At 43.3% G+C, this 18,568-nt stretch overlaps 1 protein-coding gene across 2 annotated transcripts in view; it reads left to right on the forward strand.

Annotated features, from left to right (window-relative positions):
• The window catches only part of LOC147331514 (kinesin heavy chain-like), a 74,957-nt gene that overhangs the window by 49,622 nt on the left and 6,767 nt on the right, over positions 1–18,568 (forward strand). For both annotated transcript variants that reach the window (XM_086293909.1, XM_086293910.1), the window contains exons 16-25: positions 746–934; positions 1,581–1,698; positions 5,373–5,437; positions 7,122–7,231; positions 8,985–9,086; positions 9,593–9,653; positions 9,747–9,818; positions 9,934–10,038; positions 15,709–15,925; positions 17,176–17,491. In XM_086293909.1, coding sequence (XP_086150035.1) covers positions 746–934; positions 1,581–1,698; positions 5,373–5,437; positions 7,122–7,231; positions 8,985–9,086; positions 9,593–9,653; positions 9,747–9,818; positions 9,934–10,038; positions 15,709–15,925; positions 17,176–17,491 — 1,355 coding nt within the window. The remainder of the gene's footprint in view (positions 1–745; positions 935–1,580; positions 1,699–5,372; positions 5,438–7,121; positions 7,232–8,984; positions 9,087–9,592; positions 9,654–9,746; positions 9,819–9,933; positions 10,039–15,708; positions 15,926–17,175; positions 17,492–18,568) is intronic.

Here is an 18,568-nt window from a genome sequence, read left to right on the forward strand (position 1 = left end):
GATAGTCAGAATGTTATGCTTGATCGGTGCACATAAGTAATTAACCACATGAGAAATTAATGAGGGATGACCAAACAATCTCAAATGGCTGGAAGGAAATAAAGAAAGCAAGTAAAACCAAGAGAGACAGTAAATACCAACAAAGTGAAATGCAAAGCATCTTCTGGCATAAAGCCGTGACAAAGCGCTCTGGTAGATCTGCCAAAAAGGAGACAATTACATTTAAAAAAACTTACATATATATATGTGTGCGTGTGCATGTGTGTGCATATGAATATTTTCTGTTTGCTGATAAAGTGTCATTTTTCAGGCATTTCTCTTTAACTTGATTGGTTTGGCATCCATGTAAATTTATGCTCTGAATGAGCATTTAAAATAAATATCTGTGTTTATAGACGTGACTTAAATCAACAGCTTTACATTATTCAATATAGTCAGTATACCACTCGCATATGCAGAATGTCGTGTATGCACATCCGCTATCATCTGTAGTGCTTAGATTGATGTGTATACATTTTCCTCCACACTTCATTTCGGAGCTTCTGAGTTGCTACATCTGCTAAATGAGACCATTAACCTAATGGCTGTGCATACAAAATGCCAGCGTGTTTCTAAGATGCTTCCCTTTCCACTGATTTAACGCCCATGCTGTGTTTAAACAGTCCCCACTCAATCCTGATCAAGCATCTACTAGACTGATTTTTTCTTTTTATTTAACTGTCTCCTCGCACTCATTCGTCTCCAGCCTGTGGAGATCACCGGAGCGATCGAGGAAGAGTTCACAGTGGCTCGCCTCTACATTAATAAGATAAAGTCAGAGGTGAAGTCCATGGTGAAGCGCTGTCGCCACCTGGAGAACCTACAAACCGAGTGTCACCGCAAGATGGAGGAGACGGGCAGAGAACTGTCTTCATGTCACCTTCTCATTTCACAGGTAAGATTGCAAACTGACGGATACATGTGTTGTTGTTGGGTACCAAATCGATTGAATTGAACTGAATTATTAAATCTAGATGAACTGTAGAAACTAAAATAAAATGATATGGGGGTACAAATGTTTGTTCATCTGGTACTAGACAGAAATACTGGTGATACTGATACTGAAACATTATCAATTAACACTTCAAAAGGCTCACCGGCTTGGGCAGGTGACCCATGTGTCTTAAAGCCCTGGTTTCAAATCTAGCCTGAGCCATTTGCTGCATGTCTTTTCCCAGTTTTCCTGCCATAATAAAGGCTGAAAAGCTTTAAAACACAGTGTAGCTACTCCCAACATCTTAACATGACCCAACTCTTTGTGGGGTGGATTTTTCTTTTTGCTTTGGACATTTTTAGTCTGCACAGGGTCATAATTCTCAAATAATTGCATGTTTTATATTCTGTGTTCATGTAGTGGCCTGAAGCCACGGTTCAAATTTCGCTAACTGTGGTATTTAAACTACACTCCCCGGTGACAAGAGATCATAAATATTCAGTGAACAAAAAGTAAAAGTGCATTTTATCCTTGATGTAAAGTGTCCTCGTGGGTAGAGGTCTTTGCTCGTCACTAAACTTTTTGCATATGATGTTCTGACTTTCAGCACGAAGTGAAGATTCGCTCTCTAACAGAGTACATGCAGAACGTGGAGCTGAGGAAGAGACAGCTGGAGGACAGCTATGATTCTCTGACTGCGGAGCTGGCTAAACTCCAAGCTCAAGGTACATTTGTTATAGCCCACACTAGTGAAGCAGCGCAAGTATCTAAACTGGTACGTTTACTCTTTTCTGATTACTTTTTTTAAATAAAGCTCATTAGCCAAACATTTTTTTTTTCAAATAAACTTGATTTGCCTTTTTGAATTATCATATCGTTCAATCATACGTATTCAACCATGTGGAAGTACACTTTAGAAGTTGTGTTTTTAATGATTAGATATCACTGGTGTGGTGTGTAGTAGTACAGTTAATAATGTTTGTTTCAGTCACATCTGCTGACATTTGCATTTGTATGTTGAAGTATTGGGGAGATGAAGAGTCTCCTCTGATACCTCCATCTGGGTTTAAAGATGTATGCGTATGCAGGTTGTAGGTAAAAAGGTGTTTTTTGTAAATTACAGTCCATTTACTGTGAACTAAACTAGGAGAGGGCAGAGCACAGAACACGAACATGTAACATACGTGTCATTGGGGTTATTTTGTTTTACTTGAAACAAAGAGTTTTTAAGATATGAATTTGACTTGGATTATAAATCAGAAGTAAAACCTCTGAAATGTGTCTGGAGGTTGAAATAATTCTGTAGTAAAAAATGCTTCTTTAGTTGGAAATATTGGGCAAATTGGCACATTTCGAAATTTTGAAAATTCAAGTGGTTAACAGGATTTTTTGAAATTCATGGCTCTAGAGGGAAAACCAATTTTGACACTATCCACATTTGAAAGATTGTTTCAGTTTTCTGCTGCACTATACAGTGACTCCATCAATTTCCTTTAAATGCTTATCAAATTCAAAGTCGCTGAGGTGTTGGAGGTTCTCAGATTTCAGATAATAAGGTCAGCATTTTTACAAATGTGAGCCAAAGGATCAAGCTTTAAACTGTTTTTTCTACTGATGGTTACACCTGATGATGGTATGGTATGGTAATTTTGTGACCACATTGCTGCCTGTGAACACAGAAGCACCACCCACCTGTGGTTCCAACCTTCTGTTTGTTAGAGGCAGCCAGTCAGAAGAAAGTCAACTTGAAGGGAGCGTGGCCATAAGAGGAGATGAGGCAAACTCCTTATTTCAGACAGAGGTTGATCTAAGATAATATAGCGGTGATAATAACGACTATTTTAAACATGTTCAGTTGTGTGCATAAAAAACAATACAGAGTAAGAAATCAGCATAATAGGTAAGCATTTTACTCATTTTAGTTTAGTATATTAGAGTTGGTGATTGATCATGATCTAATGCAGTGGAGAAACACAGATTTTGATGATGATGAAAGTGACAATATAAACAGCAGCATCGTATTTTTGTCTGCACTAAAATGGTAATATAACTGGTCAGTGAGCAGCCACCATCTACAGAGATAAGTATCACTAAATACACTGCAAAAATTGGCTAAATATAAGGAAAAAATATGTAATTTGAGAAAATCCAGACTATAATCAAGTAAAATAATAAAATAATACTTGGTAAGATTTCTTGAAATGAGAAAAAAAATGTCTAAACTTTAGTCAAGTGAGAAATCTCTTAAAAGAAGTGTTGACACACTCATAACAAGTGCTTCATAAACCTTTGGCGTTGCTTCATTCTCACTTTGAGAGAAATGATCTTAGAACAAGAGCAACTGAACAAGATGCTTCTTCTGGTCAATAGTCTGTCATAGGGCTAACAAACACGATCAATTTAGAATCAGCAATTAACTTAACTTGAATAACTTTGGACTGTGGGGGGAGAACCCACAGGATACCAGCACCTTCATGCTGTTAGGGTTTGTACAACAAAAGTCTAAGTGTGTGAACTGTTACTGGGAGGGCTTGTAAAATGATTTCACAGCTAAAAAATGCTTTTAAGATACAGTGCTGTGATCGCAGCCATTCCCCAACTCTCTGTGAATGGTACTCATTGATCAAAGACCATTGATTAATGGGATTTCATCAGTGGTTGTTGATCAATGGTCATGAAAATGTGCATATTAATGATCGAGGAACTGACCTCACAGCCCAATGTTCATTCAGTGGTGCTAGCTTCAATCATTGTATTGTTTATAAAGTTGGGGAAACCTGCAGTCAGCTGACACTGAAGAAGTCACTTGGATGAGTAACGAAACGTTTCTCCCGCTGAAAACGCTACGTCCAGATAAACAGAATCAACCTTTTGGGACGTCTAAGATACAATATCATCTCAAATAGTGTCTTGGTGATATAAATGAGCCTAATATGCAGGGAAAGTAACTAGTTTTAGGGTTTATAAACTAAATAAGAAATAACAGACATATATTCTCAAAAGAAGATCTTATTCGTTGTGCTCTTGCTAGTATTTCACTCTCAAAACAAAATCAAAAAGACTTTTTGGGTGGATATAAGATTGTGAGACTTGGTCAGTTAGACAAGTTTTGGAGTCTAAGTGTACAAGCACATGTTGCTGAAATACTCGGTGGAGTTGAGAATTTGAGGCCAGTCAATATTAGTTCAATTTGGCAAGTGTAGTATGTGGGTACTCCTTTTTATAATAGATTGCTCTAGGCTCAAGTTAAAATGTTTTACCTACGAGAGCAAAAAAGCAAACTGGGAGCAAAGATTTTAGTATTCATTCAGACTCTTTGGTGAAGAAAATTTCAATATGGTCCGACCAGAAAAATGACAGATTTACACTCAATAAATAGAGCCAAACACAAGTTTCCAGGAGTGAAGCCAATCTTTACTGTCAGCAAAACAGGTCTTTTCTCAATATAAACTCAAATGAAGTAAATGCAAGAGAGTTTTCTTCTAATAAATGCATATTTTTCATTAACAAATATCCTAAAGGGGTTAAAGTGATACGTGGTGACGCTGTCATTTCGGGACTGACTGCAAAGTAAGTAGATTAATCCACTACTGATGTGAAATGCCGGAGTTAAATATAATGTCAGTGCTCTGACTCAGTCAAGCCAAATAACGTCAGGACAAAGTAAATAGTGAGAAGACAGAAAATATGTTGCTGCATTTTAGTGTCTCTGGGCTAGAAATGGGAGGAAGTAGCTTCAGGTTGCTATCTTTAATAGAGCTTCAGTTGCTTCCAGAGGCCTTTTTGTCCTGTCAAGCAAAAGAAAAACAAGAACACAAAAAAGCTTAAGCTCCCAAACATTTCACAACACCAGCACTAATAGATTGATTTTACATTTGAAACTCGTGCAAGGTCCAGCTGTAGATACTCCCACAGTACACTGACGCAATTCCCAAATAAGGCCAAAGGCAGTGTAAGTCACTCTTCCCATGGAGTCTCACAGAATGGCATTAAATAACCAGTGGAATTAAGGGCAGGGAAATCAATTTTAGTCCTGCTCAGCAGTCGAGTCAGACGGTCCTCAAGCCATAACACAAGCAGATTAACACAAAGTGCTGCAGGTCACGTTGATCGCACGGTGTGGTCTGAGGTAGAGCGCTCGGTAATTTCATCATCAGACACCAGGAACAGCAGTGAGTCAATATCAGATCTGCATGACACAATAGATGTCATTTGCAGATAGATATTATCACACCCGAGACATCACTTAGATCACGCTGCCTTCACTGTCAACATGAAGTGGTGATACTGCTGTGCTGTCAAAGTCAGGTCACCATCATCAACATCTGTGCGCGCCGCTTTTATCTGCTCCTCTTACCGCCATCCTCTTGCTCTTTCTCTGTGTGTGTGCTTATTTCAGAGAGCATGTCACAAGTGACCAGGGGGGAGAATCACACGTCTGCCCAGAACTCCTGTGATATAAAGGTAACCATGACTACAGTGAGAGCAACTTGATGTAATGACCTTTTCTCGCACCCTCTCAGCCAACTGCAGGTGTGCGTGTGCAGGGTGTGTGTTTGCCTGTGACTGCACGTGTAGTTGGACTCAAGTGTGTAAATGACTGTAGGAATGATTTAATAAACTAAAGAAATTGTTTCATATATTCAGAAATTTGCTTTCAACCCCTTTTATTGGTAGTGTTGATAAGAAGATGACAATTCGATGTCTGTACAATCATTCAGACACTGCAGCTTTCAACTCATTGCCTTAGTTTAGAATAAAGACGCAATCATAGCAAGCTCGGCAAGGAAATGATAACTCACTGCCCTCTGGAACAGCTATAGTTTGTTAGGTAGTGGCTGCACAGATTATTGATTGTCATTCTGGCCCCTAGAAGCATTTTACATCATTCACAATCATCGAGTGGTAATATGAAAAGCAGATATCGGCATATGAATGTGACGAATCTGTAGGCAATGGGCATTATTTCTAGTACTGGAAGCTGTTTGCTTTTTGTTTGTGGTCAGTTTGTAGTCCAAATACCAGTGACCAATCACAACCAAGGCCTAGGCAAAAGAGGGAATGCAAAACAACGAATAAAAAGCAGTCAGAGGAACATCCAATGATGTTTTAGTCTTGCATCTTAATGTAAATCTATCTACATGTGTCCTGAACAATTAACTGCAAACAGCAAAACAGGAAGTCTCAAATATCAGATGGTTACAGGAAGCATGGCCACAGGACAGCCACAGAGTATCCTCACATTCAGCCGTCAAACTATTAACCCTTGTATGGTGTTTGGGTCTGTGAGACCCGTGTTCAGTTTTTTTCAAAAGAAAAATTAAACAATTAATTATTTTTTCACGTGTAAATGTGTTGTGTCTTTCCACTCACTCCACTTGATTATAACTGATTTATTTATAACATTTTATATAAAAGAAAAACGAGAAGCACATTAATTCATAAATGTGATCTAACAAAGGTAAAGGGAAAAAATTAACCATGTTTGCTGTTCATATGTCTTGTAATTGGGATGAAGTAAACATCTGTTGAGTAATTTAACATAAAATTGTTTGATAGTGTTAATTTGGAAAGCCAAAACTCTAGCGGGTCCACCAGACCCATGAATACTGGCTGAGTAACAAAAATACGAACACCACACAAGGGTTAAGTGACTGAAAACCACAAAGATTCATAATGACTTGATCAAAATGAGATTTGCCTAAAAAGCAGCACATCTTTTCAAGGTCAAAAGATTTGACAGAAATGAAGGATGAAATTCCAGCGATGCCAAATTCCCAAATAAAAGTAAACAGATGTAGTTTTCAGCTGCCAGACACTTTTAAACAGCTGGCGTTGTTTGTTGTTTTCATTATCTGCTTGTATTTGTGGATGTGTTCGTGAGAGCATCGAGAGCACACGAGTGTGAGCGTTCCTGTGTGTGTCACGCTCCACTTTCAGTAGCCGAGTCTCACAGTCCCGTCAGTGGTAGTGTATGGACAGCGTGGGGTGTGTAAGTTTGTGTTTAATGCCCGTGTGGTTTGGCATGTCCACATGTGCACCGGTGCGTGTAATTTTCTTCTCGTTATTTAGTCACTTTGTTCTCCTCTGACTCCCGTGTTACGATACTCGATCTGTCTCTTCCCCCCTTCTGTCGCCAATACCCCAGAGGGCTCTGGAGCAGCAGATGGAGTCACACCGTGAGGTGCACAGCAAACAACTGGGCCGCCTGCGAGACGAGATCAATGAGAAGCAAAAGATCATCGATGACTTAACTGAGTGAGTACTTCACCGTAAATTCTTTACTTTTCAAAACCAAGACTCAGTTTTTGGAAATCTGTAACTTGTGCAAGAGTTTGAAAAGAAAAGTATTTTAAGTTAAAGAATCAAATCGTTCCAGCAGAAAAATCACAAGGATGCTATAGAAAAATATTTCTTTCAGTCGTTGAGACCGTGGCACTGCGGAAATATAGGCCATGAATGTTTTCTAAGGGAGACAACTTACCGTACCACAGCAACACAGCTGCATGCTCAAATTTGAAATTCAATTTTACCCTCATAAGTGGTTTGTAAACGCTCAAACTGGGAATACATGTTTTCAGTATCTCTCAAACCTTCAACACGGTCTAAGCCCCAATGTTCAGACTGGCTGAAATGAAAACGTGTGGGTGGTTTACATGGTCAGGAAGCTGCAGAGCCAAGCTGCTACAACCCCAATGCGAGGAGCCACTGGCCTGGTTTGGCCTAAATGAAATCCTATCCCTTCAGGTACCTTGTTCTGATGATGTACTACACCAAGCGTGGCCATCTGGGAGGAGACCACTGGGCAGACCCTCTCTAGGGACTAAAGTACATTTTCCAGCTGGCCTGGGAGTATCTGTTAACACCCAAGGAGCAGCTGCAGAGAATTTCAGTTTGAACAGACATTTGGTGCTGCTCTGCTTATCCTGCTCACACAGCCTGATTTGGATAAGCAGCTTTAAAATAGATCGGAAGGATGGATGTCGGTGAGGTGGAACGCATATAAAACAGGAGCAGGGATGCCCTCCGGATCCTTTAAAGAGAATGTCAAAAAGTAGGTATACATTAAATGGTAGTGCAGATTGCAAGGATCACACGCAAATGCAAGTGTTTACAGGTGTGCACCCTTTTTTTGGTAAGTGCCACTGAAAAATATGTTGTGTCCATACTCTAATGGGGCATTTCAATGCTCTAGTTGTGACCTAATTACACACTTGGGCTACTTAAGTGCCCCTCTGCTCTGCCAAAATGCCTGTCTGGCCAGTACAGCCATGATTTGAATTAGGGGCAAAAATAAATCCTTACACTGCATGCACTAATGGTGCTTCTTCATCATTTTTGCTCCTGTGCACACCACTGAGCTGGAGCCATATGCCTGGGACTGGAACAGACAGCTCTTTTCTCATGTGACAGAAAGGTTTTGTAAGGATACCCTAATTAAATAAAATCAGAAGGAAACCAGTTAAAAGCAGCTAAGAACACTTAAAGGCATACTATGTGGGATTTTTGTAAAGTATGCACGTGATCATCACCGGTGACTCACTGGAAGTGTTTGCTAGAGATGATTAAACAAAAAAAAGTTGTTGGGCATCAATCTTTGGGGTGTGGGTGTGTGGCTCAGAGAAAATAATAGCATGAAGCTTGTGGCAATAGGAGTCAATAAAAACTTAATGACCAGGTAGCATCCCATCCCAATCTTCCCCGAGCATTTTGCAAATGTATTTATTTTTTATTTTAGAACTACTGTGGAGCAATCAGAAAATACAAATGTGTCCTTTCTTATTCATTCTTTTTTTTTCTCATCAGTGCATCTCACTCTTCAATCTCCAGCTCACTCGCTGTTCTCTCTGCCTTAGAAACAAAACTAACCTCCATTTTTTTTAATTCCATTCCTCCAAAAATCCCAAGGGTTGTGCTTATGTTGCTAATATCTACATCCCTGTGTTTTTGTAATATAAAAAGATAATATATAAAAGATGTCACGACTGAGTCACTTAACACCTTTTTTCAGTTGTAACCAGAGGCAGCAGCTGGAGCTAGAACAACTGCACAGTGACTTTGAACGTCTCAGAAGCCGAGAGCATCACAAGAGCCGGCAGCTGGAGGAATTGACGTGAGTTGCTGCTTTACTGTCCTGGCCGGCTTTCAAACACTTCACCATATGGAGGCCTGGGGGCGAGCTGAGCTGCCTCTTTTGATTTGCGTCTTCCATTTCTCTCTGTCATTTGTCTTCCCTTTGTCTATTTATTTTCCTCACGCTCGGGAGCTCTGACTGAATTCTATTTACAGTATCTTACTCTTCTGCTGTTAACTCTTTCTTAGCCTGCTCCTCTCTTGGTCCTTTTCTTCCTGTCTGACTCTCTTTGTATCTCCATTATGGAGTTTCAGAATAAGGTGGCAGCTGGCAGCTAATAGGCCTCTTTCTACTCTGACCTTTGCAGCATATTGCATCAGATGGCAGATGGATAACAGCCCATGAGTGGGGCAGGCATTATGTGCTGCCTTTGTTCTCTATTCATGAATTATTCTGGCAAGAATTTGGTAATCGTTTGGATAAAGAGAAGTTCAGTTTGACTCTTCTATGCGTCTGTGTCTGAGCATTTATCTGTCTGTCTATAGATTCCTCCATGAACGACACGAACAATCAAAACAGGATCTGAAAGGCCTGGAGGAAACTGTTGTAAGTTAATAAATTCTGTCACAATTCAATGACTCAGTCCTCTCGAACTGCTTTAACTGCACTATTTTCTCTGTTCCTTTATTCACACTGCAGGCTCGTGAGCTCCACACCCTGCACAACCTCCGCAAGCTTTTCGTTCAAGACCTCACAACTCGAGTTAGAAAAGTAAGAGACATAACTAAACCCTTTTACTCAACACATAGAAACAGGTGGTTCTGTCTAGAGTTACGGTGACATTTTCTATTCTATTTTCTATTTCATCTCCTTTTTTAATCGACAGAGTGCACAGATGGAGCCTGATGATACTGGCGGATACATCACCCAGAAACAAAAGATTTCCTTTCTTGAAAACAACCTGGACCAGCTTACAAAGGTTCACAAACAGGTAACAGCACACAGCTCCTACAAAACTTTAATTTATAGTGACAGAAACAGGAAACATTTGACCTGTCCACACCTAGTTTGAAAATTAAGACCAATGACCAGGTTCCCTTTGACCAGGGGGCCTGATTTCCCCTCTGCAGGGTTGCAGCTGTCATGGTCCTGGGTCGTTGACCCAGCGTTTTGTGTTTTGTGACTATTTCCCTCTGTTCTAGTTATTCTGTGTCCTCCCCCCTTGTGTCCGGTTCGGGTTCTAGATTTCCTGTTTTACTTTGTAGGTCTGTGTCTCGTTATGCCCATTAAGTTCCAGCTGTGTCCCCTCCTGTGTGCCATTTCCTCGTGTGTATTTATAGTTGGTGTCTGCCTGTGCTCCTCGTCGGCTCGTCTGCACTCATCCGTGTATTTCTGCGTATCTCTGCATTCATCTGCGTTCCATGGTGTCCTGTCTCTGCGTCCCTCTGCCCCGCACCCCCTTTGTACGGTCTCAGGTTTGCTATTTAGTTTCTCCCAGTTTAGGTTTCCGTTTGTAAAGTACTCATACCTCGTTGCCTGTTTTTGTCACCGCCACCTTTGTAAATAAAACATCACTCGTATCATCAGTTTGCTGCATCTTGGGTCCTCCTTTTCCTCCACACCACACGGCTCCCTCCGCCAGCCGTGACAGTACGAGCCGACCAAACATGGACCCAGCAGCATCCGCACCGTCCCAGGAGTTTCGGGAGGAAGTGATCGACAGCGTCTCCAGGTTGGTCAACCTGTGGCTGGAGCATGAGGAGGAAGAGCTTCACCACGCTGTAGAAGCTAGGCTACAGCAGCTGATGTCTGCTCACTGCTGGCTACTCGACTCTCTTCACCCGCTCGCACAGGACTTCATCCTTAACGAACTTCACCTCCACCCTCCAGCCGCTACCGCTTCCCAACCCAGCCCGGCGGTGAAGATTTTGCCCGGCCCGCCGGAGGTTTTGCCCGGCCCGCCGGAGGTTTTGCCCGGCCCGCCGGAGGTTTTGCCCGGCCCGCCGGAGGTTTTGCCCGGCCCGCCGGAGGTTTTGCCCGGGAGGAAGCGACGATCGCGCCGTCGGCGCGTCGCCCCACAGCCGGAGGTTGGGACTTCGGAACTGCCGGCTGTGGTGAGTGGAAAAGACACTCCGTCTGTTTCGCCAGCTCGCATGACTGTTTATTCCGGGGCTGTGTTTGTTGAGCCAGCTGCCCAGCCGCTACCTCAGTTAGCCACTCAATCTCTACCTCCATTACAGTCACAGCCAGACCTATTAGACACCTTGTTACAATCCGTGGCTCAGTCAATAGCTCAGTTGGCAAGAGACTCATCAGCGTTATTACCAGCTCAGCCACCTATTCAGCCACCATCTTCACCAGCTCCGCCTGTACTACAAGTCCAGTCCATCCAACCGGAAAAGCACTGTTTTTCACCTGTTCATGTCAAGCAGAGAGACACACCACATAACGCAGTAGTCAGTCCGCAACAGCTGGCCAGCCCAGAGACTGTGACGCACTCCAGGGCCTCCCCAGAGGCTGGGTCCCAGCCCCCGGCTGACTCTGGACCCCTGGAGGTTAAGAAGCCAGCTGAGGACTGCATCCGGCTGTCGCTGCCTGAGCTGAGTCGATGCTCTGTGCAGCTGCAGTCTGCTTTGTGCCTGCCAGAGGCCCGTGCGCCTACTGGCTCTGTTCTGTGCCTGCCAGAGGCCCGTGCGCCTGCTGGCTCTGAACTGTGCCTGCCAGGGGCCCCGGTGCCCACTGGTCCAGAGACTGTTTTCGCTGGGGGGCCCGAGGAGCCCGTCCAGCCTCCTGCCTCGCCTGCTGGGGGGCCCGAGGAGCCCGTCCAGCCTCCTGTCTCGTCAGCTGGGGGGGCCCAAGGAGCCCGTCCAGCCCCAAGACCCATCATCGCCACCAGCTGCAGCCTCTGTCTCCATCCTCGCCAGCTGCGGCCTCTGTCTTCACCCACGCCGTCGCCTGGTCCAGCCACTGCTTCACCCACGCCTGGCCCAGCTTCAGCCTCTGCTTCTGCTTCAGTCTCGTCTGGTCCGGCTCCAGCCTTCGTGTCTTCAGCATCGCCTGGCCCGGCTCCAGCATCCTCGTCAGCATCGCCTGGCCCGGCTCCAGCATCCTCGTCAGCATCGCCTGGCCCGGCTCCAGCATCCTCGTCAGCATCGCCTGGTCCGGCCTCTGCTTCAGCATCCTCATCAGCTGCCTCGTCTGGTCCAGCCTCTGCTTCGGTCTCGTCTGGTGCTGCGACGGCCACGCCACCTTCGGGTCCCAAACTGCCGCCTCGACATCGGCGGTCATCTGCCAGGCCGCTGGTGGAGCGTCATTGTCACTATGGACGACCTCCTAGACGCCGCCGTTGCTGTCCGCACGGTCGGCCGCCTGAACTGTTTCCTCGTCACCGCCGTTGCTGTCCGCACGGTCGGCCCCCTGAACTGCCTCCGCTCCGCCACCGCTGCCTTCCACTCGGTCGGCTTTCGGAGCTGTGTCGCCGACGTGGCCGGCCTCAGAAGATAAACTGTCCTGGACTTCTGAGCTGTGAGCCTCTGGGCCGGCCTCCTGAACTGTGTTTTGTCCTGGTACTCCAGCATGTGTGTTTTTGTTTTGGACAATTCCCTCGGTCCGCTGGAGCTTGTTTTGTTCAGTGTTGGTCCCTCCGTCCTGGGCCCCCGCCGCCCGCCCTGGGTTGGTCGTCTGTTTTTGTTTTGGGCTGTCTGGAGCCAGCCCTTGGAGGGGGGGTACTGTCATGGTCCTGGGTCGTTGACCCAGCGTTTTGTGTTTTGTGACTATTTCCCTCTGTTCTAGTTATTCTGTGTCCTCCCCCCTTGTGTCCGGTTCGGGTTCTAGATTTCCTGTTTTACTTTGTAGGTCTGTGTCTCGTTATGCCCATTAAGTTCCAGCTGTGTCCCCTCCTGTGTGCCATTTCCTCATTACCTGGTGTGTGTATTTATAGTTGGTGTCTGCCTGTGCTCCTCGTCGGCACTCATCCGTGTATTTCTGCATTCATCTGCGTTCCATGGTGTCCTGTCTCTGCGTCCCTCTGCCCCGCACCCCCTTTGTACGGTCTCAGGTTTGCTATTTAGTTTCTCCCAGTTTAGGTTTCCGTTTGTAAAGTACTCATACCTCGTTGCCTGTTTTTGTCACCGCCACCTTTGTAAATAAAACCTCACTCGTATCATCAGTTTGCTGCATCTTGGGTCCTCCTTTTCCTCCACACCACACGGCTCCCTCCGCCAGCCGTGACAGCAGCAGTAAATCAAATGTCTACGATGAATATGTGCGGCGGACAAAGAGGTACAGACAAATTCAAATACAGAGCTGTGTGCACTGTTTGTCATTTCTCTCCTGTGGGCAAAAGAAACGCTAGCACGATCGATCATCTCACTACACCAAGTTCACATGAAAGTCTCCTTGAAAACAGAGCAGCAGGATTTGTTAACCCCCCCCCTCTGTCTCCAGGGAAAGGACGCCTCACTGTATAAAACAGTAAGACTTGAACACTCCTGATGCAGGTGCAAACAGGCATTCTCGGTTTTTTCTCCGCACTCTGGCTTCCACACAAACTCTGAAAACCAACCTTGCTCTCAGAAAGTCATAAACATACGCACACACCTCATATTTTTAATATTCCTAAATGGACTACCGCCGTGGACTAAGTGTTGGATGTGCTGAATGTTCTGCAGGCTGGCAGATTGGTGAAAGCTGCAGTGCAGCAGTTTGTCAGGCAGAAAACCAATCCTAAAGTGGCTGCTGGGAGACTCCATCCCATCCACCACCTGCTGATACTGTGGGAATGGAAGGTGAAAGTCATGGTCATAAATCAGCAGTAAAGTGATAATGCTTGCAAATGGGCAGTGGCCACTACACCAAAGCTGCAAGTTTCTCTGCCGCTGCACAGATTTAATCATCTCTGTCTGTCCGTCAACTGTAAAAACTGAGCAATCGTCACTAAACTATCTCGCCAGCAAACAAACTAACGCCAACAAGCCACAGGTGAATATCCCAAACACATCAATGCTTTGGCTGCTAGATAACTTTGCCCATTGTGAAAAAAATCTCAGCTATAGTGCTCATTATCTCTGCAGGGTATGGATTAGTTTGCATGATCACACAGAAGCAGACCGTCAGTGTTTAGGTGCTCACTTATTAACTTTTGCGTTTAGAGGAAACATGCAGCATGAGGCAGATTTAAATCATTGCATCCTCGTGTTGATTTAGCTTCATAAATAATAACTTCAGAAATATAGGCACATGATAATATTAACTGACAAGTGCAGATATGGATTTTCTAGGCCAAGGCTGATATATATGAATATTTAATACAAGGTATGGCCACCTCTGGAATGATGCAAGAAGCCACCTGTCTGTGCATGGACTGCACAGGTGTCTGGATCAGTTATCAGGAGCTGCTCTCTGTTCCTGGTTGAGTACAGTGGCATCGACCCTCCATGTCCCAGTTGTGTTTTTTAGGAGTCACACTGAGACTAAATGCTTGGACGGGGAATTTCTGGATATATACTACTGATCCAGAAAGACCTGCAGTACTCTGGCAGTGTGGGGTCAGACAATATCCTGCTGAAAGTGCTGCAGGGGTGGGGTGCTACTGTAAGAACGGCACAACTGCAAGTTAGAGCAACTCGTCTCGGTATTACTGTTCATGCACATTTTCACCAAGTGAAAATCAGATCACAGATTGCCTCATGTGTCATGGACATCCAAAGATCCAACAACAGCTCCGACACTCATATCAGCATCTAGCAACTATGTTCCTTTAAATATACCCAGTTTAAAAGATCCATTACACCCATGGATTTAATACATGTTTAGGGAAATCATAATGATGATTATCATAATGTCACGCAACTGTTTACAGCATCTGCTCATCAAAGCTGCACAATATTCAAGAGGATTGTGAGTCTATTCTTCCCTTCTATGCTTAGGCTAATTCATATTCTCATGATGTTTTGAGGCTCTGCTGAGATCTGAGGTGTAGAGGAACAGCTGCCATGCTGGTCCCCTCTAAAATACCTTGAAACATTCATTGATTCATTTTTCTGTTTGTGTTCAGGCCCATTATTTTAATTCAAAACAGAAACTTAAATGGAGATGATTCAACAGAGTTGTCCTACTTTTTCCCGGTTGTAGATTTCTGATAGACTGGCTCTGTGTTCAGGAGAGTTCAGACTGAAGTAGTGCTCTTTACAACACTGGTGCAATTGTGGGCTGTCTCTTCCTGGTACAATTTTCAGGTTACACTTGATGTTTCTCTGTTCCACCCCACTGCACCCATTTGACCCTAACTGATCTGAAATGGACGTTATGGTCACACACTTCCTATGCTCCACTTTTTGTACTCTGCACTATATTCTTAGTAAAAAAAAATTCTTAGATTGCAAAACATATGAGCAACTCTTTGGGGAGGCAATGGTTCAGGAAGTAAAATGGGGCATCTACCAATTAGCAGCCAGTGGACTGATCCCCTGCTCCTTTAGTCTGCTTATAAAGTATCCTTGGGCAAGATACTGAACCCTGAGCTGCCCTGGTGCATTCATCAGAGTGTGAGTGTGTGAGAGTGGAGGCCTGTAGCAAGAAAGTGCTTTGAATCATAGAAAATGTATAACTGTCTTTCTGTAGTTATAGCTTGTTTTTTGCACATGTCGGATTTGTGTTACAGCTGGTACGTGACAATGCAGATCTGCGCTGTGAGCTTCCAAAACTGGAGAAACGTCTTCGGTCTACAGCTGAGCGAGTTAAGGCGCTCGAGGGTGCGCTGAAGGAGGCAAAAGAAGGAGCCATGAAGGACCGCCATCGCTACCAACAGGAAGTGGAGCGAATCAAAGATGTGATGAGGGCCCGCGCTCCCTTCCGCCGACCCCATGCTGCGCTCATCGGTAACGTATACAAGTTGCTCACAGATTCAAAATAACAGCCGCAGTCTGCTAGAAATTACATGACAGTGCTGCATGTGTCATTTCTGTAAAAGCTTTGCGATTGCTTTAACACTGCAGTATCTTTTAATCTGTAGGTAGCTGTAAAATGCATCCAATTATTTAGTCTGCAGCAAATTCACAGCCACTGCATCGTTTCATAACAGTTCAGAGACACATATGAAAGCTGTTTCTCAGTAATTGGGCAGCACAGCACCTGAAAAACATTGAATTTAAATCAACCGATTCATCAGAACATGTCGGTTAATCCACTCAAATGTGGTAAATCTAAAAGTCAGTCTAATTTTCTTTTTATGATGTGATGTATAAGCCCCAAATTCAACAATAAAATAAGGAGGGAAAATGCATGCAAAGCCCATGCCACTTCCTTTGGCTGCACTGTAGGAAGGATATAGTATGTATATCCTCTCCAGCACTACATGTGTGATGTTGTACATGTAGACACCGTTGTGCGTTTCATCTCCCTCCCATCAGATCGCTTCCTTTGTAATGCAGCATGTGAGAAAAATCGTTCAGCATTGTGCAGCCATTCTTTTCACGTCCCTGTTGAGATTTTCCCACAAGCAGCATCCATTGTGTGCTTTGCCCTCTCTGCTCTACTCATCTGTTGTCTCCTTCCTACATTCCTCTTAACATATCACCACATTTTCACAACCTGCATGATCGAGCTGATGCCCTTTTCTTCCTCTTCCAATCTTGTTTCATATTCAGGAAGCAAACATGCATGTAACTGAATTCTCCTGCTGTGGAACGCACAGATATGCAAAGGACTGTTTACGTTGCACCGAAATGAGAAAAGAATTTACTTAAACAAAACAAAAAGCTGTCGAGAGAGTTTTTGCATGAAAGAATGTAACAGTTGGTGGAACATTGGGCTTCTAAGGATTTACGCGGTAGGCATATTCTCCTGAAAGAAATGCGAAACATTAGAATAACAGTGTAATTCATTCTGATCACTAGCTTGCTACTTCAACTCAGATGCATGTGCTGCTGTAATGAGAAAATGAGCTATTGATTTAAATGAGCGCTTTCAGCATAATGATTTTCATTCGAGGATTAAAGCACAGCAAACAAGACTATCTGTGATATTTCGCTTTACATTAATATATTTTCAGTGTTGGGCAAATTAAATATGTCTGGCTTTAATGGATGAGTGAATCAATCAATACATTGTTCTCTGTTATCACTTACAGCCAAGCCTGTACGCCCTGGCCACTACCCAGTCTGCTCTCCCACCAACCCCTTCTTTATCCGAGGCTTCAGCGATCAGCCCATTGCCTTCTGCAACGCTGTTTTCCACAACAGGAACCAAGCAGCCCCTGCTGCTGCTGCTGCTGCTCCTGCTGCTACCTCTGCTCCTTCCTCTCCTATATCTGTTTCTCCTACTTCTCCCTCAACACCAGAGAGTGAGCCCAGGCTACCTGAGTCCAACTCCAATCAGAACAGCCCTGCCAAACACCTCGACTTCCAAAATAATGATGCACATGACAGCAATGTTCAAAACAATATGTGAGTAAAACAGCTGTTTTGGCGATTTTAGTCACTTTTTGTGGTTCTTACCATATTTCACCTTCTTGACTTTAATTAATAATCGGTATAATATAACTTTAACTAAGCCACACTTTCTGGCTCTCTCTGGTTTTATATGAGATCGTAATGAGGGGCAATACCTGTATGCCACTTAATGTTGTCTGGAACTTTCTTGAGTTTGCGTCAAGAGTGTTTACTAACCTTTTTATCTGACCCACAGACCAGTCAGACTTACAAAAAAGCTTCTTTCTCAATGTCTTTCATTTGAGTCATTTAGTGACTGATATCACCAGTTAATCCAATATGTTTACATAATAATTGGGTTTGTACTGTTAGCCTGCACTTTGTCCTTATTTTCTATTTTATTTATAATCTTTTAATCCATTAGGATTAACTCAGTGAATTAGGTTGTTTGAATGGATTTGGTTATCCTTACTCCTGCCTAAACATTTCCAACATGTATTTGCCTTTTGAACATTATTTAGCTTTTTTAAATCTCTGCCTTATTCGTGTCTCTTTCAACATTATGCACTCCACACTGTATATAAATGCCACTTGTTTTGCACATATTTAACTCTGTATATTTTATATATTTTATTATTATTATTATTATTATTTTATTTTATTTTTTTTACTATTTAATTTGTAAAAATGTGTACACACACACACACACACACACACACACACACACACACACACACACACACACACACACACACATAGGAAAATATTTAGTATACACATCCAGAAATGCATACACTATTATATATTGTACATATATTTATTAGTTTCAGGTTGGCCATTCTTGTATTTTGCTCGTTTGTGTTGTTGTGTTTGCACATCTCTGTTGCTTGTGGGGCTCGCACACAAGAATTTCACTCGCATGTGCTGTGCCAGTGTGCCTGCACATGTGATGTGACAATAAAAGTGATTTGATTTGATTTGATTTGATTTGATTTGTCTTTAACATAACTTGATTGATTGTAAAAGTTGAGCTGTTCTTCGTAGCCATAGTTGGCTTTCTTATTTATTTCATTATGGTTTCAACTGCTGTCT

The sequence above is a fragment of the Aulonocara sp. 'chitande type north' Nkhata Bay genome, linkage group LG5 (genome assembly GCF_057382095.1).
Source record: "Aulonocara sp. 'chitande type north' Nkhata Bay isolate Kocher_YH1m ecotype deep benthic linkage group LG5, A_spYH_male_GT1.1, whole genome shotgun sequence".
NCBI lineage: Eukaryota > Metazoa > Chordata > Actinopteri > Cichliformes > Cichlidae > Aulonocara > Aulonocara sp. 'chitande type north' Nkhata Bay.